The sequence below is a fragment of the Diorhabda sublineata genome, chromosome 2 (assembly GCF_026230105.1).
Source record: "Diorhabda sublineata isolate icDioSubl1.1 chromosome 2, icDioSubl1.1, whole genome shotgun sequence".
Lineage (NCBI taxonomy): Eukaryota > Metazoa > Arthropoda > Insecta > Coleoptera > Chrysomelidae > Diorhabda > Diorhabda sublineata.
The window spans coordinates 32,783,978-32,810,441 of NC_079475.1; the positions used below are offsets into that span (position 1 = coordinate 32,783,978).

Consider the following 26,464-nt stretch of genomic DNA (forward strand, 5'->3'; position numbering starts at 1 on the left):
ATGGTCTTTTACTATGATCCGATATCCAAGAGAAGAGAGATTCCATGGAGTGGCATCGGAAAGGAGATTCTGTGCCAAAAAAAGCAAAGCTCACGAGAAGCACCAAAAAAGTGATGGCTAGAATATTTTGGAGCTGCGAGAGTATCTTTTTTACTGACTTCAAGAAATAGAAGATAACGGTGAATGCGGCATATTACTAAGGCAGTTGTGTCAAAAAATTACCGAGAAAAGGTGCAGCAAACTCAGCCGAGGTGTGAGCTTGCTTTATGATAGTGCTCCAGTCCACATCCACCCCTCATATAGGCCAGAACTGGCCATATAAATATTTTAATAGTGGCTTTAGTCATAGAGGTTCTGTGTAAATGAAGAGGGGATATATTCAAAAATAGTCGCAGTATTTTTTAGTTATGACCTTTCTTTCTATGTCAGGCTTAGTACTCATGGATCACACTACGTTGATGGCTCAGTTGATGCTGAAGATATTTGAAAAAATCTTTTTAATTTTTTATTATATTTTTTTCATCTATGTAGTTCGTAGTCGAAAATATTTTTAATATCTATATAACACACCAGAAACTACAAATATGACAACTGCAATGTAGACTAATCAACATTTGTATAACGATATTAAATCCTTGACATTGACATTTGGTCAAAAATTTATAATTAATAAAGGCTTCTTAACAAACTATAGATATTGGAAATCGAGATGATCTGAAATAGATGTTTCGAAGTGAACGAAATTTCCCCATTTTCTTCAATATACTGGGTTCAGCCGTTATTACACTTCAACCTCATAGGGTATATTTATATAATACTACCTCAAAAAACTCTAATTTACAGACAGAATATTTTTCATTTTATTCTTGATACATCAATATTTTGTTCTTTGAATGTTTTTGAAAATTTAGGATTGAAGTAACGGGATAATGGCTTTTGGAGGAACAATCAGTGAGAATGAGAGAAGAACTTGCTACTTCGAGTTCCAGGAAGATTAGGATGCAATACATTGTGTATGCGCAGAGATAGCAAGTATCCTTGCTACGGTATATAGTTCAAAGGAGAATTAGCCTCCAATGCAAGATAAAATGAATCTTTTGATTTAAATAATTTGCCTTGCAGAACTTTGAAAAGAATAGTCCAACATCAAAATAAAATTTTTCCGATTTGAGCATTTCAAATTTAATTTGGTCTATGAATTCTATACATATTTATTTCGTATTTATCACTCACAGAAGTGACTAATAACATCATAAATATCGATCGATCTAAGATCTACTGATCCATCATGTATAAAGAATATGATGTCCTTACCTTTAGAAGCATCTACATTGAAACCCCCACCTTGATACTGGAATGACCACGAACAGAGATCACACGTTGTAAGTCCATCGGGGGTAGCAGTTTCATCTAGGAAAAGAGGTCTTGGTGGCGGCGGTACAAAGTTTCCGGAAAAGAAACCTCCTTCGCTTGCGTCGAGCGGTATTGGTGAATCGTCTTCTAGGATATCGGACCATACCTCATTACTCTGGTCTGTGGCGTTTATTACTTTTGTTGATACCGAGGATGGTACCTGGAAAACAGATTTTTGAGTTAGTTAATTATAATATAACGTCCGGAAAAATTCCACTGCTGAGAAACAGACTAGTAAATTACTGACGTTCTAGACTAATTGGTCAGCTATTTGTGAAATAAGTTATTATGAAATGTATTGTTTTAATAAAAATTAACCTAAAAGCAAACAGTATGATACATCCTTACTAATAAATTCAAAGGAAGTTTTTGGCAACTAGGTAATGAATGTGATTGTTGTGGAATTGTATGGATTATATCTCTACCAGAAACAGAAAATAACTACAAGAAACTAATACAGATTAAGATCATCAGCGTAATAAAGAAAAAACTGATTCAAATAACTTTAGTGTAAAATATGCATATCCTTATTTTTCATTTATTACAAAGAGTACACTTTGGTATTCCAGTACCAAAATTTTGAAGCAATCACATCCTTAACTAATATATACGAGGGGTTACTATTAAACAACAGGAATAAAGCTAAGAAATATTAAATATTGAATTTATATTTTTTCTACTTCAATATTGGATATATGGAGAGAGAAAGAGTATATATTTCATGTGAACCTTCCTTTGGTTCAACCAGTGCTGGAAGTACTCTTCTCTAAGTTCATTCTTTATATTTTATAGCTTCAACTGACCCAAATTTTGTTCTTTCCAATGTAGATTCTAACCTAGAAAACAGATGAAATTGCTTGGCGTGAGATCAGACAAATAAGTCGGATGTAAACACTAGGATGCTTAGTTTGACAAGATATGTCTTAACAGACAAGTGCCCGAATACTGAACTAAAATTAACACATAAACTGTTGATTGGTATGAATTAATCTTTTCAATAAAAACATTTGGAAAATATATTACGGAATCACGATCATAGTACACAAGAAAATAGTCTTATACAATACAAAAATGTTGTTTTATTCAATACAACCGTAACATTTAAAAATTATGAAAATTACTTATTTGTAGCCTAATCTTAATAGATGTATTTTCGTAACATCCATTAGTTGATGTTTGTGAATCCATATAGCTTCAAGGTAATGATATTAAATCACCATTTAGAGAACCTTTTTAATCAATCTGATTGGCGGCAAAAGACGTCCTTACTTTACCTTTTAAATCAGAACATCCAAAATGCATCTCATGTGATTAAAATGTGATTTTCTTGATATTTCTATAAAATTAAGTCCACAATTCACCTAGACTTCGTATTCTATCCCTACATGTCAACAATATCAAATTAACAAACTGATCGTTTCAATTGAGTTGTACATAGAAATAGTTGAAGTTGGGCCAAAATATTTATCAAAAAGCAGGCAAAGACTTTTCTCCCTTTTTGTAGCTTACGATTGAACTCATTTTATGTTTTCTGGAAACATAAATTTCGGGAAACATTAACTGTAAGCTGCGTTATGCGTTATTCTGAATTAAACATACATTTAGTGTTTTAGTTTACTTATAGCCTTTTGTGGCAAAACGATATACCAGTACCTGTTCCGAGATGCTTCATTATTTATTTTTGGTCACGGATAACGTAAAATTCGCGGAAATTTATCGAAAATTACTGGAGCAATTCGGAGATCGGTGCCTTTTCAAGACTTAAGTGTTTGGATGGTGTTCTGCTTTTCGGAAAGGCAAACTTGCGACGTGCACGGCTCTCCAGAACGAGTGGCCAATGAGAACGTCAGGACTGTAGGAAAACTCAATTTGAAAGACCGATGCAGTACTTTACGCGATACAGCAGAAGAAATTAGTGTAGTGTATGACAAAGACTATCTAGAAACTGTATATTGATAATGAATTTTTTTAAACCAAAATTCCGTTTTATATTTGAGCCACCCTTGTGAATTATAGTTGTAGTTTATTCAAAACGTAACAACCATATTTCACTCTTTATTCCAACGCATTCTTGAAGCTTAGAAAATAACAAACTTGCGAAATAGAGGTGCTCAAGCAAATGAAAAAAAAAAAGGTTCCTCGTAGTATTGGCAGTCTTAAACACAAGAGTTTCACCGGCTTCCTAGAAAAACGCTATTGGCCAGTTTATCTATAAAAAATGAGTTTTGGACTATCAGATTATTATTTCTGGTAAATATCATTATTGTTAATTGATGTATTCTTGAAGCTTTTTCGGTTAAAATTCCTCGTCGCAATTGTCAATCATATATATAATAAATCATTATACATAATAAGAAAACAAAATATATTGAGATAAAAATTGTTACGGTGTTACTCATATTGACACAGGCAATCAAAAAATTTCACTTACAGTCAAAGTTTGTTCATTAAAAACAACTTAACACCCTCCAATTATTTAGAATTATTTTGAAAACACCCTATATAACATTAAATATTGTTGTATTGTATTGTATAATGGTTTCGGTCTAATGAAGTAGTACAAACCTGTTCGATCATATTTGAAGTTCACATTTCACAGCTTGCACGATTTTTTTTACAGAATCTAGTTACTTGTACTAATGAAAGATGTTAATGAAAAATATTAAATTAAGGATCTTACGTCTGTTAGAAATTCACTGAAACTGCGTTATATGAATTTGTATATATCACATACGTGAGATATGTGATATTAAATTTAAAACGTGCCTTAAAAAGAGTAATAAAATAATATGATAAGGTTTTCTATTTCCTTTTTTTGCTTAGATGTGATACCAAGAATTGGAAAACCGACAATATCTTTTAAGTCACAATTATCTGAAAATATTGATAAAATGAAACAGTGAAGTCGATAAAAAAACTATAAGTGATTAATAAGACGCTATTTATTCAATAAAAAAGAAACATGTTCATTAGTGTGTCCTTTTAGGTACTGAACAAGCATTTTTCTATCATTGTGTCATATACCCTCTTATTGTGTTATCCGTTTATTAAATTCCAACTTCCTTCATTCATTTTGACCCATGTCAATGGTCAAAGAAGTGTATTACTAATGTTGTTTATTTCAAATCGATAGGATTAGAATCAACAAATTTGCAAAGTTTGGATATATTTTATATCATCCGAGATCCTTTCCAAATAGAAACTACGTCATCAGGGACGATTGTGTAGGAGAGTGGCCGACCTGTTTGCCAAAATACTACTGGCTGGAGTGTTATTTTGACGATAAAATTGATTTGTTGATAAAAATGGAGCAGGGTTTATTTCGTGGTTCTTCAGACAACTTGCTCCAAATAAATTCCCTTGCAATAGCTTGTTATTTCACCACAAATAACTTTTTATGACTGTTAACATCCGCGGGATGAACCGGAATAAAAGACAGATCGATACAATGACATATTCATGGCTCAGAAACAAGATTTTATGTACATGCATCCTCTTAATTTTGAGATACCAAGTGTTGATGTTTAAACTAATATATTACATTTAATTTGTAGCACATTTGACTTCGATGTTGTTAGACTTTTGGTTGGCACTCTTCTTCCAGTTGCCTCTGAATTCTTTAACTTGTTCAACCAAAGGATATTGACTAGCTAAATAATAGATAATCCTGAATATTTTTCTTATTGAAATTTGACAGAATGATTGCACCAAATTAGAATCTAACAATAAGTCTGAAAACAAAAGAAATAATATAACATATTTAGTATCTTGTAGTGATTGTGACGCTATATAGGACAGACATCTCTGTATTTGGAAAATAGATTGAATGGTCATTACTAATATACATTCAAATATAAAAATTCTCGAAAATGATAAATAATACCTAACCAGTTTATAAATTTCAATGCAACTATGAATAATTTAATTGATGGCTGCGGCTTATGTTTGAGATACGACAATTAAGGACCAAAATATTCTTTGTGGTAGAAATATTGAATCAATATTTCTATAAGCGTCAATTTGAATATTGAATTTTAAAATTTTTACAAGGATTAATCCAATTCAAACCCACTGAAAATCTTAGTTAATTATTACCCAGACGATAAATACATAAGCTCGGAAAATAGATTAAAGTTAGTCCACTTTAGTGTTTCATTGCCACGTTCCCAATTAGGAACCGATCTATATATATATTGAAACAAATTGAATCAATGTCATGGTAGTCAAATGCCAAGTAATTGGAATATTTTACTGATTTGATCAATAAGGTTTGTCCAATTATTTATTACTCCACGTAATATGATGGAAAAATATTATTTATTAACATTGGTTTGGAGACTATGAGTAATTGTTTGCAGATTCTTTGCGAGAACAAACCTAAGGTCACGAACGTAAATCACATTTAAGTATAACATTAGTACAAAATTTAATGATAATATGAATTCTCTCAAATTAATCATTTAGATTTACAATATTAATTGATCAATACTTATTGTATTTGTATAAAATTCAATAAGTCATAATCATCCAAATATCTGCCAATTATTTTTAGTGGTTGATGCGGTAAACGCTTCAAACAACGTAGTTCATTTTACAAACTATCAGGTGACCCTCATAGATTAAAAGGTAGCTTCAGCGGTGCTTTCGGCGTTCTTATCTTTTGATCATAAATAGGATGTCAATAAAATTAAAAATTCATCTTATTAGACGCACTAAAGATGAAAAAGAAGAACACCACAATAAAAAATGAAATAACTTAGTAAGTACCTATAGTAATTTTTTGTACAAGATCAAATGAATCTCCAAGTAATAAGACGTAACATAAATCATATCTGCCGTGATCAATCATGTTGCCCAACGAAAGATAATAACTTAATTTGTCTTCTTTTGGGTATCTATCACTGGCGTACCATGAACTTTTTCACATGTTTCAACATTCATGATATAATTTTATTTATTTAGGTATATATTTTCTATATTACTTTAGCTTTAGATTTGTTTCGAAGTTAGAAGAAGAGAAATTATTGCTTTTCTTACTGTATGCCACAACGAATATTGAATTACATCTTTTAAGCACGTAGCGATCTTTTTGCAGATATCTACCAAGACTTTAATTATATAGACAAAAGAAGAATTATTAAAATAAGAGTTACAGAACATAGTGCTTTCAATGGTGCTGATATTTTCCATTATTTCACCTTGACTTTCCTTTTTTTTGCTAGAATTCCAAAGAATAGGAAGATTAAGGACTAGAAATGAACCGAAATGAGTAATTCTCTGCCTGGGGTAGGCAGACATAGATTATCATTCATTATTCTATCGATAATGGTTTCAAAGTGGAAACCGAAACATCGAGAAATTCCTTTATCTTTACGAATATTTTTATAAAACAAATTTCACTGTGTAAATACAAAAGACAAAGTTAAGTTTTATTATTGATCGAATAATTTCGTAATTTTTATGATCCGCGTTACTTTTCGTTATAAAACATATTTTAAATTTTCTATCATCTATCATTTCTTGACGTATACCCCGCTGTACCACACATACATTTTACAGATCGTGATCGAGTGAGAGAACCATCTTACAGTCGGTCAGCGACGAGATGAAAACAATGGACCGCGTTGTGATAAACTGCTGAAGATCTCCCAAGTTTTCACTTCAACATGAATTCTTAACTGACTTCTCCGCTTGATAGGTGATATTCCACTAAGTGATTCAACTGACACATATTTAGATCAGGAGAGAAGATTGAAATCTGTTTATAGTGATTTACTCATTGTTTTATATTTATCGCCATTCGTAAATTTATACTTATTGCGGTAAATATTTATTATGTCGTACAATTTAGTTATCAGAGAAAATTATTTATTTGAAAATATGTAACATTTATGAATTATTGGTAATAGGAAATATTGAACGTACCAGGTGTTTATAAATGCATATCGGAGTTTTAACGTTTTATAATATTTATTACATCAGACTTATATTTAGATAAGATAATGTCGAATGAAAGAGCAATCCAATCAGTTCAATCTAAAAGCTTATAAGTATTCAATGTTAGCGCCCTTTGTAACACATCAATATATATAATCGAGCTCTTCCCAGTCGCTTTTCTGGATGTCTTTAGTAATTATTGCAAGAGTTGCATCGCTCTTTCTTATTTATACCGAAATATCAGCTAGTGAGGAATGTACATACAAAAGATCCCATGGCTTCATATCTAGTGATCCTGGAGGCTATACGAAACAAGTTCTGTCATAATGATGGAACCAATTCAGCGGTCAGGTACAATGACGTTCCACTACTCGCTTACAGCTTACAGCTTACAGCTTACATTGTTATGCTAGTGAGGTGGCGTCAACTTGTTTGAAAAAGAAATTCTGTGGTTGATGTTTTTCCAAATTGAGAGTACCTAGAGCTATTGCTGTAGTGTATCAAGGTGAATAATCAGTTGATTCCTAATGTGATACAAAAAACAACAAATTTTGTTGCATTTGTACCATCTCGTGACGATTTTTATCTTTATCGTCATGCAACATTTCAATAGCAAAGTCAACACGTGAATAATCCATATTCTGTAGCAGACTCAAGAATCACTCATTCGAGACGAGCCTTCCAAACTGATTGTTGGAACTACGAGTAAACAAATCTCTGGCTGGTTCAACAGTATCTTCACCACTTCTTGGTCGTCTTGTCTGATTCCCTTTATAAAGGATGATACCATCTATGGATTTTATTATGACTTGGAATATTACAAAGGAACTTAATACGGAATGTATCTTGCACAATTATTACAGATTCGACATTTGCCAACTATAAAATGCAAAACGCTTTCTTATTAATATTTTTCTTCATTGCCTTTATTGCTGCCTAGCTGATTACGGCGGAAACATTGCGTGAAAATGCACATTTGTGACAACAAACAAAACTCTAATGTATTAAATATTATAAAGCGTTTAAGCCCCGATATTCATTGATAACTAACGCCGTCTCCTGTCTTACTCAGTATACAGTTGGCCATTTTTTTGGTTTCATTTGTCTATCGATCGTAGCAGTGACTTTTATTCATATCATTTAAATTTTTCTGTACAACTCAATTTTACTCTCATCGTAAATTCATCATTAATTTCCAAAGCAATAATTATTTATTCACAATTTATTAATAACTGTATAGATAGTTTTTACTCCGAAGTAAATAATATACATGTGTTGTGAGTTTTCGGAAACAACGGTCATTATCGTACCTGTACATGTTTTACTTAACATTTTTTGGAAATAGTTTTAAATCAAAACGGAAACGTGGAAGTGTTATATATGATAACTATACGTGTTTTAAAATTGTGAAAGGTAAGTCGAATAATAAGAAAACGAATACAATATTAAGTCACTGTTTTTCACCAATAATTATTTTAGAACATAGAACATATAAGAACATGTTACATAGAACATATAAATAAATCAAGTTATTGATTTATTTATATGTTCTATATGTTCAGCAATGCGAGAAAGATAGATGCGCGTGTGAGCACGTCGCAGTTACGAGAATCACAATCGTAAAAGAGACGAGATGAACGAAATCAACAGACATAATTAGAACGAAAAGAAACGCGCAGATTCATAGTCAACAGACGAAAGGAAGATAACAAAGACAAGAAGTTCTTCGAGCATTTACATCAGATTCATTTCTTCCACTAGTATTTCATTATAAACCTGATGTTGTATATGTGACATGTTCTCGCATAATTAATATAATTATTTTTGTTGTTGAGATAGTTATCAATAATTTTAATTTCATTGTCCATAATTGTTGCAAGAAGCTTATGGGGACAATTCTCTAACTTGTGCGCGTGTTTTTGAGTGATGTAAGCGTTTAGTGAAGGCCTAGAGAGCATTGAAGATGACCAGCGCCCAGGTGATTGTTTCAACTCCGGAAACAGTGACCAAAATCAACAAAATTGTGCGTGCAGATCGTGGAACGAGCATCCAGATGATTGCCGAGGCTGTAAACGCCGATAAAGAAACGGTTTGAAAATTTTTACTCGAGGAATTACTCATGATAAAAGTCTGTGTGAAGTTGGTGCCAAACAATTTGACTCCTGACCAAAAGCACTCACCAAAGAAGACTGCTAGCACAGCTTCGATCAATAGAAAAAACGTATGGAAAGGTGTGTGGCGAGAGGAGGGGAGTATATTGAAGGGGAGCATTCGAATGTAGACTAATTTTTATGATAAAACCCTTTTTCGTAACCAGTCTCGTTATTTTATAGCCAGACCTTGTATTTGAACTAATAAAATATTTCCTAGATATAATTCATATGGCAAAACAACGTTTGCCGGTTCGGATAGTATTCACATAAAATCCAGCTCAGAATAAAAGTATATTCATTCATTTTTATGATGCTTGAAGTGATTAATTTTTTATGCGTTTTATATTTAAATAATCACCATTTTGTTACGTTGCAATCTTTGCATTACGTTTACTACTAATAAACGTTGAAGGAGGCGTACAAGTACGCACTTGTGTATCAAAAGAATTGTATTCCAAGTATTCCGGTATGTGGTATAAGTATATCTTTCATAATAGACTATTGTGCTTTGAATATTACCGAAGCTAGAGTGTTGACAGAAGAAAAAAATGAAGTCATTAAGTGTAGGCATAGACGCTTACAAACAATTTTATATAAGAACCCCCTGTAAAGTGACTTACAGTGATTGTGTTTATTATATTAATATAAATGAAGAACAAGACTACACAATAGGTGTTCCAATATTATATGCAGAAGTTTTGTTTAACCATTAACATTAATATATGAATAACTATTAACACGAATTTATGTAAATCTAGTGGAGTGAAAAATGATAAAATAATCGGTGAAGCCAGCAGTTGGTAAAAATTGTTATGAATAAAACATTTGATGATTCAAAACACGGTAAGGAATATAAAAAAAATAATGGATTGTGAATCTAGAGATTTGAGACACAAAATGTAATAAGTATTCCAAAATATAACTGCTGTTATTTATTAAAAAATAAAAAAGCAAACAAATCAATTCTATAAATATGTTTCTAATCCAATACCACTTTAAGGTAAATTGACTTATTACTAATTTAGATGGAACTAGTCAGATACAAAAATAATAAATAATCTTTGAACATCAAACATTTTTTCTTGGACCATATAATTCTGTTTTTGGCAATAAACTTTTTTAGATAAGGGTTTAACTCTACTAGAATTTGCATGGTTCAGTGAATTTAAAATTTGTTCAATATCTGAAAAAAATATTTTATGATTTTTTTTACTTTTATTATTACGATGAACTTTTCAGATACCATTTACTTTTACTTTTGCTGAGTGTCTTTAAGGTTCTCAAGGAGGTGATTAGCTACCTTCAATCGCATCACAAGAAGGTTGTCTGAAAAGTTTCCGACTTCAACGTGAAGATGTCAGCACTTCTGAACAAGTTGGAAAATATAATCCTGCTAAAATTTCTGTCATTTTCAACAATTAGTTTGTGTTAAACGATTGTTTAAGTGAGGTGTTATAAAGCTTTTTCTGAAAATGGCGAATATTGAGTATTGAACTATCATAGTTTTTAAAAGGAAATACGCTTAAGCAAGTGAAATACGATTTATACACTGTGTATAAGACCCTGCGCCATAATTTACGACCATAAAATTTTGGATCGCAATGGATAACCTTCATAAAGTACTCTTCGAATTGGTTGACTAGCTACCGTATTCACGAGATCTGGAACCTAGCGACTCTTCCTTATTTCCTAACTTCAAAGTTTAACGATGAGAAAGTTATCACATACGTAAACGCCTATTATGAAGAGACAAATGGTAACTATTATTTGGAAGAGTAAAATAGGTTTGATGGAAAAATTGTATAATCTTAAAAGGAGCCAATAGAATGGAAAATAAAAATGATGATAGAAACCAAATGTCTTATATCTTTAGGTCGGAAACATTTTAAACAACCCCCGTACATCATCTTTTCAAAATTATAAATATTAGTAACTCGGCAGGATGACAAAAAACATACTTCAGTTAAATGAATAGCGGAACAACAAAAATTATGGTTTACAATAATGAATATATACAAAAAATATCTAGATATCATTTTAATGACGAAAAATATGTTACCAGCACCAAAAACCGTGTATAATTGTCCATTTCCATCGACAAGAGGTTCTTTCACAACAAACATCCGAGTCGAGTGGAAAGAAATTGACAGTTTTTTACCTTAATCGCATAAGCTTCATTACGTTAATACTCCGGAAAATTATGATCTTCAGGCTAAAAACAATATTAATTAAAATAATTTGATGCCCACGATTTGACAGATAGTTACTCTGAGAATTATATGAACAGATATTGCTGAATGTTCAATTTAGCTAGTTGAAATTTTGAAATACATATATTTACATATGATTATATAATTCATGATAAAACTGGTCAATATAAATTGAAAATTAATAAAAGTTAATTCGTATAAATAAGCGATAAGCTTGGCGACGTGGTTTAATCACTGTTTTTCGCTGCGTCCGACAAGTTTCTTTAAAAAGCAGAAAACGTCACAAAATCGCAATGAATCGCCTTATGTTCAGAAATAAATGGAGCAATGCAATATTCAATGCCTCTGAACACGTTAAAAATGCAGAAATTCGTTTCGAGGGTTTTCGGCCATCTGTTCTTTTATTTCTTCTTTTTTTCCATAATAGGTCTATCGTATGTTCATTCTTCCATATCTTTTTTCACCCCAGCTCTAGGCTGTCACCCCATCTTTTTAGGGGTCGATCTCTATTTTATGTTTTAATTGGAGAGTTATCCCTTGTTATTTTTACCAGTCTATAGTCTGTCATTCGACTTATATGTTGGTTCCATTCTTCCTTACGCGTATGATACCCATTTATTAATATTAATTCACGTCACATAGTGTTTTTTACGTAATCCGCCTGAGAGTTTTTATTTATGTGATCTCCAGGAGTTGTTTCTGACTTTGTTTCTGATGTATTGGTCATTATAGATCTAACTGTTGCTTTGTAATGGTATTCTGTGAACAGCGAAACTATGAAGCAAGCTAATGCACAAATTATAAGGAGGGAGCTTTCTGGTTAAGTTAGCTTAGATTAGGTTTACTTCAGCTTCGATCAGGATAGCTTAGGCTGGGCTATCTTAGTTGATTTTTAACTCGAGAAAGATATATTTTTTCATGAAATACGATGTGTGATATAACTTATGTTCAATGTAATATATAAATCTAAATCAAAAAGCCCAATCGCATGTCATTTCATCCAATTATTGGTAAGAGCATGGTCCCAGAAGTACCAACAAAGAAAGCACAAAAATTTTGGAAAAAATATGTTTATTTCCCAACATAATCTCCTTTTAGCTCCATACACTTTTCCCAGCGAGTTCGATAAGTTCGATATCTTTTTCATAATAAGATTTATCAAGCTCCTCAAAATGACTATTGTTTTAAGTCTGGGAATAGAAAATTATCCAAGGGATCTAAATCTGGGGAATAGGGTGCATAAGGTAGCAATTCGAACTTCAATTCATCAATTTTGGCCGTTGCACCAACGGATGTGTGAGCTGATGCACTGTCTTGATGAAACAACACTTTGTGCTTAGCCAAATGCGGCCGTTTGTGCTTGATTTCTACGCTCACTTTGCAATAAGTTTGCTGGCCAAGTACCAGGACCATCCTCGTAAAACCAAAAGAACTAATTGGACCTTGGATCTATCCAATCTGTATTTTTACCTATTTTTATGCCTTTTCGACCACTCTGAGAAGTACTTTCATTAACCTCAGAGTTTTGTCCTGTTTCTTGTATCTGTTCAATACGTCTATCATATGTAGAGTCCCTCAAGGAGGATATCACGTGGCTAATAAAAAGTATCTACTCTCCTTTATTATTTATTTATTACAGGGTGATTTGTGAAATTGACTATCAATTTTAATTGACTATAGTATTTACACACTAATTTTTTCATGATGCAATTCACTTCTAATAACCATTCGATTGGTATTAGCTAAACTTCAATCAAATCAATTTAGGGATTCGTATTGAATATTGTACCCTTTTTTTAATGCAATAAGCTAGAATTACTTAACGCAAATAAAAAAATATTATGCAGGGCTCAATATTCAATACGAATCTCTGAATTGATTTTTCCAAAGCCAATCCTGGAATTTCTAAGTTTAGCCAATACCAGTCGAATGATTGATAGTATTGTATATTATGAAAAAAATTGAAAAATCAAATAAGCTGTGTAAACACTATAGCCAATTGAAATTTATGGACAATTTCACAAATCACTCTGTAAATTAATGAAGAAGCTTTTAGTAGACTCATGATATCCTCCCAGATATTCTTGAATACTTATTAATTTAATTATTTGAATTTAGGTTTCGTTAATTATCACACTAGTAATTTTTTCATACCAACTCATAATAATACTCTTTATGAGAGTAACGGTTATTGTTTTCATGACTGGGAAATGCCCACAGCCGAGATTATAAAAAAAAATTGAGTTGTTTCTTGAAATTGCGTGCTTAGTACTTTTAAATACAGCCGACAAATGCCGCCACAGGAACATATTCACTCGTTTTATCTTTTCATATGAAAAGAAAAATATTTTTTTGCGTTATATCTTAGAGTAGTTGTAAATTGGGCTACCACACCATAAAGAAATGAGGCATTTATTAAAATCGTGGTCAAATTTGGGAAAAGTTATAAAAGTTTCTTTTTTCTTCTGCTTTGGGGGAAGGTCTCAGCTACCAATGCTATTCGGTTAGTTCTGATGGAATGTTTTCAGACTTAGATGAAATTTAAAATCCACACCGTTTTGTGAACGTATTGATTTGAATTGTTTAAGGTCTTATTCGTACTATACAGTTTCAGAAATTATAATTCAATGCTTGAGGCACTTAAAAATTCAGAGATCAATATCGGCATGGTAGAAAACCTGTATGATGTTATATATGTATTTCAAAAACACAATACACTTGTAAAAATCATTCTTCAAATTGTAAACTTTCTAAATATAAAAATAATAATAAATGAATGAAGATGGAAATAAATTTAGATTAAAATATCTATAGAATCTTCTACATAATAATTCAAATATGAGGATATGAAATGGCTTTTAGAAGTATGTGTCCCTAGAATCCCTAGAATCAACTTACTGCTATGAGAGATGTTCTTTCATTCTTCAATAGCTGTACCCAATTCGATAGCTCTTGGGAATTGGCTGGTAAATTGCTTTTACTAAAAGTTGCTCCATTCATTTGATTTCACACATAATTGTCATTTATCACATGATTAATACCGGATGGCCAATTCAGTAAAATTTACCAATACTTTCAACTTATATTTCAACCTGTGGGTGCAGAGCAGCGTTATTTTTACTTTTTCCCTATTTTTTTCTCCTTCAAGTGAAAATAAAACTACTATAAATTCTCGGATATCAACACTTCAGTGCTGGAGATAACAGGGTTTATCGATTTGGTCTTTCTGTATTCCATCGCTACCGTTTTCTCAAAATGTTTAATTGTCTAGTGACTGCGCCAATGCCCGCTCCAGGGCCGGCTGACCCGGACAATTGTCCGGGCCGGCATTTTGGTCATTATTGACATAAAATATTGATAATCAGTAAATCAAAATATATATTTGTTCATTTTTTTTTCAGTTAAAATCAACATAAATTTATTTTTTGTATTTATTGTTTAATATTTTCTAAAAAGTATTTGTTATCGTTTATTACTCTTATATATTCAGGCGATTTTGCTACACAATAGTATTATTTCTAAAAATACGTCAATATTGAATAAACATTTATATTTATATTGTATAGAATCTGAGTTTATAGAAAAATCTTTCATATTTGGTAATTTTAGTTCAGTGAGATCAATGATTTCTTTCTTTAAAGGTACGTACCGAATTTGTTTGTAATTCAAAATTCTAAAAAATCAAAGACGTGGGCGTAAGAGCTGTTTAGTATTTCTGCGTGTCATTTGAACGAATAAAAGATATAAATTTTTCGTTTTGTTGAAAAATTACAGACTGTTATCACTTATTGCATCAACAGTTCCACGACACCGAGTAACAAAAAAGAAAACCAGCATTTCATACGAAGCGCGAGATGTACCGAGCAAAGATTCTAAAGAAAAGTACAAAATAAATTTTTTCTAATTGATCAAGCTTTGATTGCACTAAATATTGGATTTGATTTGAATATATACGACTTAAAAACATGTCTAAAGAAACTCTCTTAATGGGATAGAATTAGCGGAGGAATTTTCTGCAGTTTCTGCGCTTTTAGGGAACAAAGCATGCATAAACGAAATACTGAAATTAATAACAACTTTACATTTTGCTCCAAGCCTTATGAATATTGGTTACTATACCAGTAACTGTAGCAAGTGGGGAAAGGAGTTTCTCAAAATTAAAATTAATAAAGAACATCTTATGATCCACTATCACGCAAAATCTTCTTAACGATTTGACCATTTTGGCTATCGAGTACAGAATAACTGATTTAATCAACATGAAAGAGATAATAAAAATGTTTGCAGAACCTGAAGTGAGACAAAAATTATTATATAAGTATTTTTGTTATTTTAGCGAGTTTCATTAGACATGTTCCCTTCTAATCGTATGATATAATTTTTGCTCATTCCATTATGCAGTAATATAGAATGTACTTGTTTAGGAGTAGTAGAAAGCTATTTTTTTGTATGTACTCACTCTATTGTAAAATTTTGTCACTTTTGTGTTATAGTATCTACCTTATAAAATAAATGTTTTTTTTATAATCTAAAATCATTATTTTATTTTTATTCTCAAATAAAGATATGCATTATAGATCAAATGTTTAAGTCCAATAAAAGTGAGAATATAATAAATTTTTTTTTGGTAGGATCTGGTAAAATTTTGTAAAATAATCTCTCACAAAATAATCATTGTTTTAACCTCTATCGAACTGTGACAACCTTAATAAAGTTTTCAGTTCATTTTTTAATGCATTAAGATGCAATCTTCACATCAGAAATCTATTCTTAGTATATGTGAACTTTAAAAATTAGCTAATTAAGAAAGTGGAATGTCATAACCGTGAAATAAGAGAGAATTAGCTCTTATTTACACACCTATATCGAAATCCATGTGTCTGAATCCAACCTTCGTAAATTGTTTTTAAAATAAATTCCCAAATCTTTTCATAAACAAACCAAGAAGCTTTCTATACAATAATTAGAGTCTTATTTCAGATGTGGTCTTGTGCAGTATTCTCATTTATCACCTAATTAACCTTATTCGATGAATAATCAACATCCAATAGATTCAATTCAAGACAGTGCAGGTGCGGTCATTATTATACCAATCTGTTAATATTTGTAAAAAGGTATATTTTCCGTAGCAGTACTGGGACCCTAGAAAGCACTACAAATATTTTCCGGCCTTCCTTGGTTTAGTATATTGTGTTGCGTTGTCTGAAATTTGAATGATTTGGACCCTATGTGAAATTACACATTAGACATTAACTACAGACTGTATTTATGGTTTTTTTTCAGTTGTAAAATGATGATTTTGGAATTCGAATTTGAATTTTAGGAAAGTTTAACTCTGTAGCCAGAAGAGAGCTTGAACATTTTTTTATACTATCATATTATTAAGTTTAACGGGCTATAGACAATTTAATTCAATTCAATAGGTTAAATAAAGAGAAAATTACTATATTAAATGTGGGAACAATTGATAATTTAGGATAGAAAGATTAGGATGCGTTTTATTAGTTAAAGTATCTAATAAGACGCAATTACTAACAACGAATGACGCATGGACTTTCCATTGAAAATACCGTGCTGGGAAATAAATTATATACATGGATCGTACAAGAAAATTAGTTTCACGTTTGTTGGGATTAACCAGAAAATTCATCTGGACCTTATTGGATCTAAGTTGATCAAACTTTTACGCTTCAACCGGTTAAGACTTGTCGGTTCCATAATGCTATATATAATAGGTAAAGATGTGTAGCAATGATAAAGAACTAAATGAGTCATGAGCGGAACAAAGGGATCAGCCTTCATATATTATCGATATTGTACATAATATTTAAATAAATATACAGATTTACTTTTGTTTGTATTCACGTTTCTTAACTTATGTTAATAATCAGGAGCAAATTTATATGGATTTGTGAAATAATAAGACAAGCAAAGAGAAAATGGTTGTAGATAATTTAAGCACGGCAAATGTTACTATTGGTTCTAATTAGTTGAAATGATGAACGTACAGAAATTATAGAAAGGGGGACCGAAAATTATTATCGTTTCTGCGCATATTGATATTTGATTGTCGTGTGTCTGCTTGTTGTGTACTTCGAAGTCATATAAACGACATTGAGACCATCTCGAAGACCATTCACCAACTTTGATGGACCATCCAAGGACATTGGTAGCAGATTCTAATAATAAGAAGAGCAGTTGTTTGGTCCTTCATAATTTGTCCAAATAGAACAAAGCCGACCCATCCATCACATACAATTTATTACTTCAATTGCACTTTACAGAACGGTTTTTTAATTACTTGTTCAATGTAGATTAATTATGGGTCCTATAACATAATCCAAAACGTAAAAGGCAGTGGCTTTCTCCAAATGAATCAACACGAAGTCGTATTTTTATCCCAAAGAGACGGTTCGGTGTGTTTGGAGGAATATGTGTGCGAGTGCTGAAACTTTTCATGCAAATCTTTATTATTATTGGATGGAGTGAACCAATCTTTAATTAAACAGTATTGTCAATGGAAAAGACGCTATTCTACAACACGGTAATTCAAGAGGAATACTGAAAATAAACAGTTATTCAGGGTGGGACATACTGCCGCACCCAGCATTTTGCTCATTATTGCATCATTGGATCTCCATTTATACATACATTTTCTTAATTGCAAAAAATTTGATCCACGATGCCATCTCGAAATATTTCACTCAAAAACAAATTGATAAAGAATTTCTCAGACACTGCCATTTTTTAAAATTACTTAAAACTATACAGAAAAATTTATCATAATACAATAACCGCTTAGGATATTTATTATAATAGGAGATTCGCCAAATCTCAAATTGTTGTGATAAAAACATGGCGTATTTTGAATTATCTAAGAAATAAGGTTTCTTCGTTGAGCGCAATGTCTACTTCACATGATAAACTTGATGATGGTTTGCCAAAATGCACAATAAATATCTTTACCACTCTAACAAAATTTCATTTCACAATAGGACTTTTCCAAATTGCCTTAAGACGACAATAATTATACCTCTGCATAAAGGAGGAGAAGAAGATCAAGCTTCGAACTATCGCCCAATTTCTCGTTATCTAAGATTATTGAAAGATTAGTCAACAAAAGGCTTACCACACATCAATTGATCAAATGATGCTATATTCTTCCTTCCAAAGAATGTTTACTTCAGCCTAAAAAACCATTACTTCACTGCAACTGCGTTCTGTGATTTTTCCAAGGCTTTCGATTGTGTAAATCATAATATTTAAGTTAAACAATTACAATATGACGGTTTCAGGAGACCATCTCTAGCATATTTTACGAACAAAAGTCAGCTTGTAAGGGTTGATGTTTTCTTGCAAGCTAATAGAATGTGGAGTGCCTCCAATCGCACTACTAGGCCCTATTTTGTTTCTTCTCTTTATTAACGTCATCACCTATCTAGACATCAGTGGTGAAATATGTCTTTTTGCAGACGATACTAGTTTCTCTTGAAGTAACCCTGATGTCACGGCACTTCATATCTAGTTACCTAATCACCCTTAAATCATGGTGCGATTCTTCTATGTCTCAATGTTTCTAAAACTAAAAGTTTTATCATATAAAAATACATGGGTCTTTGAATCTGTAAAATTCTTAGGGCTTGTTGTAGACAAATCTTTATTTGAAAAATTAAATTCTGTCCGTTTCGCGCTAAGATTAGTTTCCAAAGAACAGAACTTATCCACCTTTATAACAGTTTATTATGCCCTTATTGAATCGCATCTCCGTTATGCCCTTTCCTTTGGGGGTACCTGTGGTGCTACTCCATTTGAGCAACTACCAAAGAGAGCGTTAGATATTTACTCAGACTCACTTTCAGGCCTTTTTTAAAAGATTGAAAATATTGACTTTTCCTTCCTAATTCAACTTTGAATCCGTTTGCCTAATCCGTAAGCAATTTTATACAAATAATTGCACAGCTATCCACTGAGGAGCGCGGAGCACGTTAAGAGCTCAATAATATACAATGCAAAAATACACAATCATTTCCCAATTGAAATAAAACCTATAAAATCGAATTTCGCTGGAATTTGAAGGCATATTTATTAGAAAGTGCCTTCTACACTATAAACGACTTATATTCTAATACTATCATTTAATTCGGAGCATGCTACACACTTGTTTAATGTTGGTTATATTTTAATTCAAATTATTATATATTTGATTGCCGTATTTTGAAAAGTAATATCGTTATTTTTGTAGTTTTATTGTGTATACTCTATATTTATATTTCATTTTATTTGTGTCTTTACTTAGTTATTTGTGTGTTTCTGCAACGTCTTGCACAAATTGGTTAAAAGAAAACGTTGCGTTTGAATATAATTTAAGAAGCGACATCACTTTTCAATCTACCGTTTTATTTGAAGAAAACTAGGAGTGAAGGAGAAAGAGTAAATTATTATCTAATGGACATATTCAATTTTAAAGGATAGTTTATTACATGACATTGTATAATACATGAAATTTTATATCTTTATTCACGTAATCCAAATGTATACTCCAAATGGATATCTATCGTATATAATTATAAGTTATTTTTTTGTACAGTCACGAACGAAATGTGAATCGATGATGCACGAACTAATCCTATGTAATGTCTACTTATTGAATCATACGATGTACATTGCGTTTTAATAACTTAAGTAATTTGTAAATTTTACATAAAAAAGGTGAACCGCGACTGTTGTAATTAGAGTTGGCTGTAGAGATGGAAGAAAAAAAAAATACAGAGAATTACTTCTATTAATCTTGTTAATAAAAAGCATGAAATGGACAGACATGCGTTGAAAAAATTCTTGTGGTTTGAGATGAATTCAGAGCATGACCTTGCATATTATTTCTATAATACAAAATAGTTTAACGAGGTGCTTTCAACAGAACAGAGGCGTACATTAAAGATATTTGATGAGGTTGTTATTCAAAACGAATTGTGTCAACGTATATTAAACGGCGGGTAAATAGAAAGTTTTTTATAGAGATTAACTTGATGGTTAAGTAGTATATCTAATAGGTTTTCAAGTTAACGCACTCAAGTAAATTATGAGAACATTGCTGAGTTTCGGCTACTTTGGTCTTATTTTATTCAATATAATTCCACAGAAATTTTTGGTTACTTGGATATCAAATATACTCCATATTCTCTATTATTCATGTACTCATATTTCTTATAGCTGGAGTTCTGAAAATGGGAACCCACTGATTGTCTTCAAATCACTAGATCACTAGATGGCATCTCGCAAGGAAAGGGGATGAAAAATAATATTTCCTAGCCTAACTTAACCCAACCACATATTTTCGACTACTGATATTTTGTGTTTATATTAAGATTTTTTATGACACAAAAAAACCTTCTGTGTGCTTTTTGCAATATCTTTTTTGCAGTAAAAAGCCGAGTACTTTCAGTATTACTCTACTTTAGTGTGAGGAAATCGAATTTTTATCTAAAGAAAGATATTGCAAAAAGCGTTGAAAAAATACAGTGCTGAATGACACAGAAGATATCATCAATTTCAATGAAAAAAAAAATGATTAAAACATTTTTTATTCTCTTCTTCTGCAAGACGTCAAAAATCCTTTTAGGTACAATCATCTGAGTGATAGAGTTTTTTCTTTTCTTTTTCTTTTAGCAAAATATTGATTCCTTTTCAATTTGAAAACCGTTTCTTTTTATCTTTTTAGATTACTTAAATAATATCAATGAAACGTTCGAATCCAAAAACCAATTATTGAGGAAAACTAAAAAAATGGGGACTGAAAATATGAAAGAAGCTGCTGAGATAAATGAGATCAAATTGAAAGGAATTAAAGAGAAAATTAAAGATAAAGACATGGAGAAAAAAGGGCTTGGGATTAAATAAAATAAAAATGAATAAATATATGTTGTTATACTAAAATTGTCCATGCTTAGAGTCGTATAATTCAAGTATTTCATCTTGAAATTGCGTTTATTTAATATAAAATCTATAACAAAACAATCATATTGAATCGAAATTATCATATTTCAATATCCTATTTCGAACCACGTCTTATTTGATTACTCAATATTATGTTCAGTGGAATGAAAAATTGTATGATTGATAAATTATTGTTTATTTGTAACTCATTTCAACACTGACGATTTGAGTGGGATCAATGTCAAGACATATTGAAAATAATTGAAGCACTTATTAAACTTGAGGTTAATAACTAGTCTGGGAAATTTCAAACTGTGTTAACACGTCTTAGAATTGGTCACATTCCCGGCTAACACACCGATATTTAATTACAAAATCCGATCCCCCAGTGTGTGATGCATGTGGAGTAAATGTTACCGTTAACCATTGATTAGGATGCTCATATTATAAAAACTAAACAGTAAATTATATGTAGACATATTTTGTATGTTTTTTATTCATTATCTCAAACTTGTATATGTTACAGTGAATGTCCAATATTTGTAAATGTTAAGATGCACCAGTGTATGTCGATGGTTTAACTCGAAAACTGAATACTTGAATCTGACATACACCGGCGAATGTTAACATGCACAGAGGAGAAACTGTGAACCTTACATTCGGCGATTTACAATTTGTGTGAATGTTAACAAACTCCAGTGTTTGTTCGAAAAGCAAGAACGTCATATATACTATTCTCTTTTTAATATACGCTGCTTCACTCACTGACCACAGTCGAAAATGCATCGCTGCGCTATTTTGTTTTAACACATGTAACGAAGAGGTTATGTTTATTTAACCTAACCTAACCTAACCTAACTTACCTACCTATACCTAGTATAGGTAGATTGTTTTAATGATTTCGATTAATAAACAATTTACATCTATTTATGATTCTATTTATTGTAAGAATTTGTGACTTCATACTGGCCCAGAACTTCTGTTGTACACATAATTATTTCTCTATATCAATCAGGCAGGCATCATAATTTCGGTCATAATGAACATTGACCAAGTCGTCGTGGTCTATGATAACAGTCACCGGTGAATGACGGAAATCGTCATGAAAAGGAAAAATAACGGTCTTTCACCAACTACTACTGGATTTTAACAGGCACCAGAGTATCTTAGCATATACTGCATTTCGGACATTCACAGTAACATATATATCTAATAATCATTAGTTAAGAATATTCGAATCTTCTGTCGCCAACTGAAGTACCTAAAGAGAGAGGACAGAAGGAGAAAATGTAAATTAGAGATGATGAACATTTATGAGGGGTGTAGTCATATTATTCAAACGTTGTCTGGTATTATTTGTATAGACTGAATGCTATTAAGATACAGCTGGTGTTCACTCGATAAGTAGTTGCTTAGTTCAAAACATTAAGTTTACCAAGCTTCTGGAAAATTACCGAAACTACTAAGAGATATACTTTTGATTCATAGGAATTCCTGTACAAACTGCTATCCTATACAAGCATTCTCTAAGCAAAACTATCCATTTTATATCAAGTCCTAACACATGCAAACCAAATTATCCACCAAAACAGTTTCCTCCACTCTTTACAAACAATTTAATCAAAGCATCCTTTAGTTAAAAAACTCCACATTATCGAAGAACGAGAAAATGATATATTTTTTTGGATCATATTCCATACTGGTATTATTGGAAATGAAGAAGCGGACAGATGCGCGCGTAATGCAACTATAGTTAAGTGGCGTGTCGAAAGTGATCAGTTCGAATGTGCGTTTTGAAAAAAAATATTTTCACTAGGGCAATTTCAGTTCAGACGGCAAGTATCCAAACTGTACGAAATGAAACCGTTATATGATAAGTAGGCCCCTTTTCCAGTAACAGACAACATCAAGCGATGATAGTTACCTGATGAAACATAAAAAAGGATAATACCACAGTTGATGTGACTTTTATAAATAAAAAAAATATCAGTTATGTAAGTTTCTAAAAAACTTGCATAACTGATACCAAGGGAACAGGAAACTTGTGTTGAGTTTCTCATTGCTGAGAAATAATTTTGTGTATACGTTTAAATATTTTATATTTTGGAAAGCTCGTTACACTAGTAAATCAAAATTTCATGGAAATGCCAGTTTTAGTTTTGACAAAAAGTGATATAATATACTACATACATTCAGGCTATTCCCAGCCATCAAAAAATCATATTTTGTTTGGAAGTTACCTGAAATTTAGGGGTTTGTATCTACCATCAGCTCTTAATTTGTTTAAAAGCATTATCCACGAAGCCATTTTGTTAAGTTCAGAAGTAGAAAGTAATCAGAGGGGGCTATATTAGGTAAATATGATGGATAAGGTAATAAATAGTGATTGGACAAATAGGCGGCAATTAAACTATTCTTTTCAATAATTGCGGTGTACTTTTCTTCGGCATTAAAAAATGTCAACAAATCAGCAGAATATTGTCCGGTTACCGTTTTCAACAAATAACCAACCAAGATAATACTCTAGTGGGATTCCTAAAGTGTTGTCATGAACTTATTGGTCGGAAAAAGGATTTTCACTTTCTTGGTAGGACGCTCTTCGAATTATGGCTTGATTTACGTTTCAATGTATCCAAGCAAACGATCGAATTTTTATTTTTATTAGCATTATGTGATTGCAGCAGCCAGCTTATAGCAGAACTCATGTATTTTTATTCGACGCTAACGAATTTTATTACGCTGGAGCAGTTACAGTAAATGACTTTCCTGGTCATGATCAGCTGTGTTTAAATAAAACTTTCAGGATAATATTTATGTAACTTCATCAAAATTTCCCTTAATTGTTTTTCTACCTGAAAATAATCAATACTCTATCAGACAAAAACAAAAATTTTTTTTATATAAATGAAAAGTCGCTTTTCCACCAAACCATCCTGGTTTGTTATATAACAATATAAGAGGGAAAAAATTGGAGCAAAAAAAGCAAAACAAGTTGTTTATTGAAATATTTGTTGAAAATTGGCGTAATAGTTATTCAAGAGAAATTGGAAAAATAACAATGTGCAAAATTTCAGTTTTGTGAAAGGTGTTGAGTACGAAAATTAGTCTCAAAATAACATTATTATTATTTATTTTCGTGAATATATTTTGGAGTAACATCTCAATTCTGTTTTGTTTATAAAATGGAATTCTTTTTTGATACGTCCATGACTCTTGCTACGGCTGTAATAAACTGCTTTGTTAACATCTTACTTCTTTCCCAGCTCTGTGCTAAACCGTATCTAATTATAATTCTAATTATTGTTTACCTAGAGAAAATATGTAAAGATGCTTGTACAGTTGCCGGTAGAGTTTTAAAAAAATTATTAATTAAGTGCTAAGACTAGATAGCTTGGTCAAAATTTGAAATTTCTGTTGAATAATTTTTCAATCAAAAAGACGTATTTATCTCATTGGTGATTGATAAAAATACTTGAATTGCGGATGTCTTATCTTTCAACTAGATGTAACTGTTTCTATAGTATGAAATTAGTATGGATAATTTTGATTTTTTACTCTTTTTTCCAGAGAATATAGAATAATGGCTTTTTATATTATACGAATCTGAAAGATAATCTCACATTTCTCATTGGATAAAAATTTCCAGGTGTAGTACTCTGGAGTTCTTTAGCGGTTCGCGAGAGAATGTGAATAGAGGTTTGTCGCGGCGACAGTGCCCTTATAGTGCCTACTCCTTTTAGTATTCTTATATTGTTCTTACTTAGATTGATACCTTCAGCAGATCTTCTCTAGTTATAGCTTACCAGGAGAGTATTTGCCTGTCTCAGCTCCTGTAGATTCTCCCAATAATTGGTTTTGTTCCTATCTATCTTCTTTTCCAATACTTTTTCTATTGTTTTGTAGCTGATATCAAAGAATTGGATATGCATAATAGCAGGTTTTCAATTTTAAGAAATGGAAATAATTTCAAATTTATGCCATATTATTCAGGCATTTTATGTAAATGAAATCTTTCTTTGTATACATCGTACTCAAGCATACTTTTGACATTTGCCACATATATTTTTTATTTTGTTGCTGATTGAACTGCATTTGAAGATGTTGAATTTGATTTTTGTGGGTCTTCCTGTTCTGATGAATTTTTCTGTCTTATTCGGTGAAAAGCAGTTTGATTTATGGGAGATCTATTCTCCTTTTGTTCAAGTATTGTATTCCTGTGGTTTCTTTGTAAAGGATACAAACATTTATAGCAGTCAAATATAGAATAATTGGTAGTGCCATCTACGACAACTAGCTTTTATTATATATTCTATGACCCAAGATCCTTAAAAGTACAGGAAAGAGAGTAATGTATAAAAACTTATGTCCCTGTAGTGTGTTTGACGAAATAAATAATTCTACGCTACTATCTGAAGGCTAGGGGCGGCTCACGCTCAATGGTTAATAATCTGTAACTTCTACAGGAACAATCTGTACAATCTAAAGATAGCGAAAATTAATTTTTCAATCAATTTTTTAACAAAAAGGTACTCTTTGGTTAACTCGATAAAATTTATGGTTTAGGAGATATGTAGATTTTTAAATCGTTGTACATGTCAAGGAACCCGTTCGCCATAAAGAAACATTCTGAGGAAAATTATCATAAATTGTAATTATTCATTGAAAATACTCACAGGAGGTAATGAAACATTTCTAATTCGGTTACATACTGTCGAACATCGTGTTACTTACATAAGGATAAAACTTAAATTTTGTTGATTGATCGTATGAGATTTTTTTTATGTCGAAGCATTATTTTCACGTCATCTACTTACTTCC

At 31.5% G+C, this 26,464-nt stretch overlaps 1 protein-coding gene across 2 annotated transcripts in view; it reads right to left on the minus strand.

Moving 5' to 3' along the window:
* Positions 1–26,464, minus strand: part of LOC130440433 (uncharacterized) — a 189,377-nt gene that overhangs the window by 37,350 nt on the left and 125,563 nt on the right. The window contains exons 1-2 of one of the 2 annotated variants that reach the window (XM_056773549.1): positions 3,979–4,119; positions 1,315–1,573 (exon numbers count right to left, since the gene is read on the minus strand). In XM_056773549.1, coding sequence (XP_056629527.1) covers positions 1,315–1,573; positions 3,979–3,990 — 271 coding nt within the window. In that variant the 5' untranslated portion in view covers positions 3,991–4,119. Of the gene's footprint in view, positions 1–1,314; positions 1,574–3,978; positions 4,120–26,464 lie in introns of those variants that run through there. The other variant, XM_056773550.1, reaches the window with a different exon arrangement.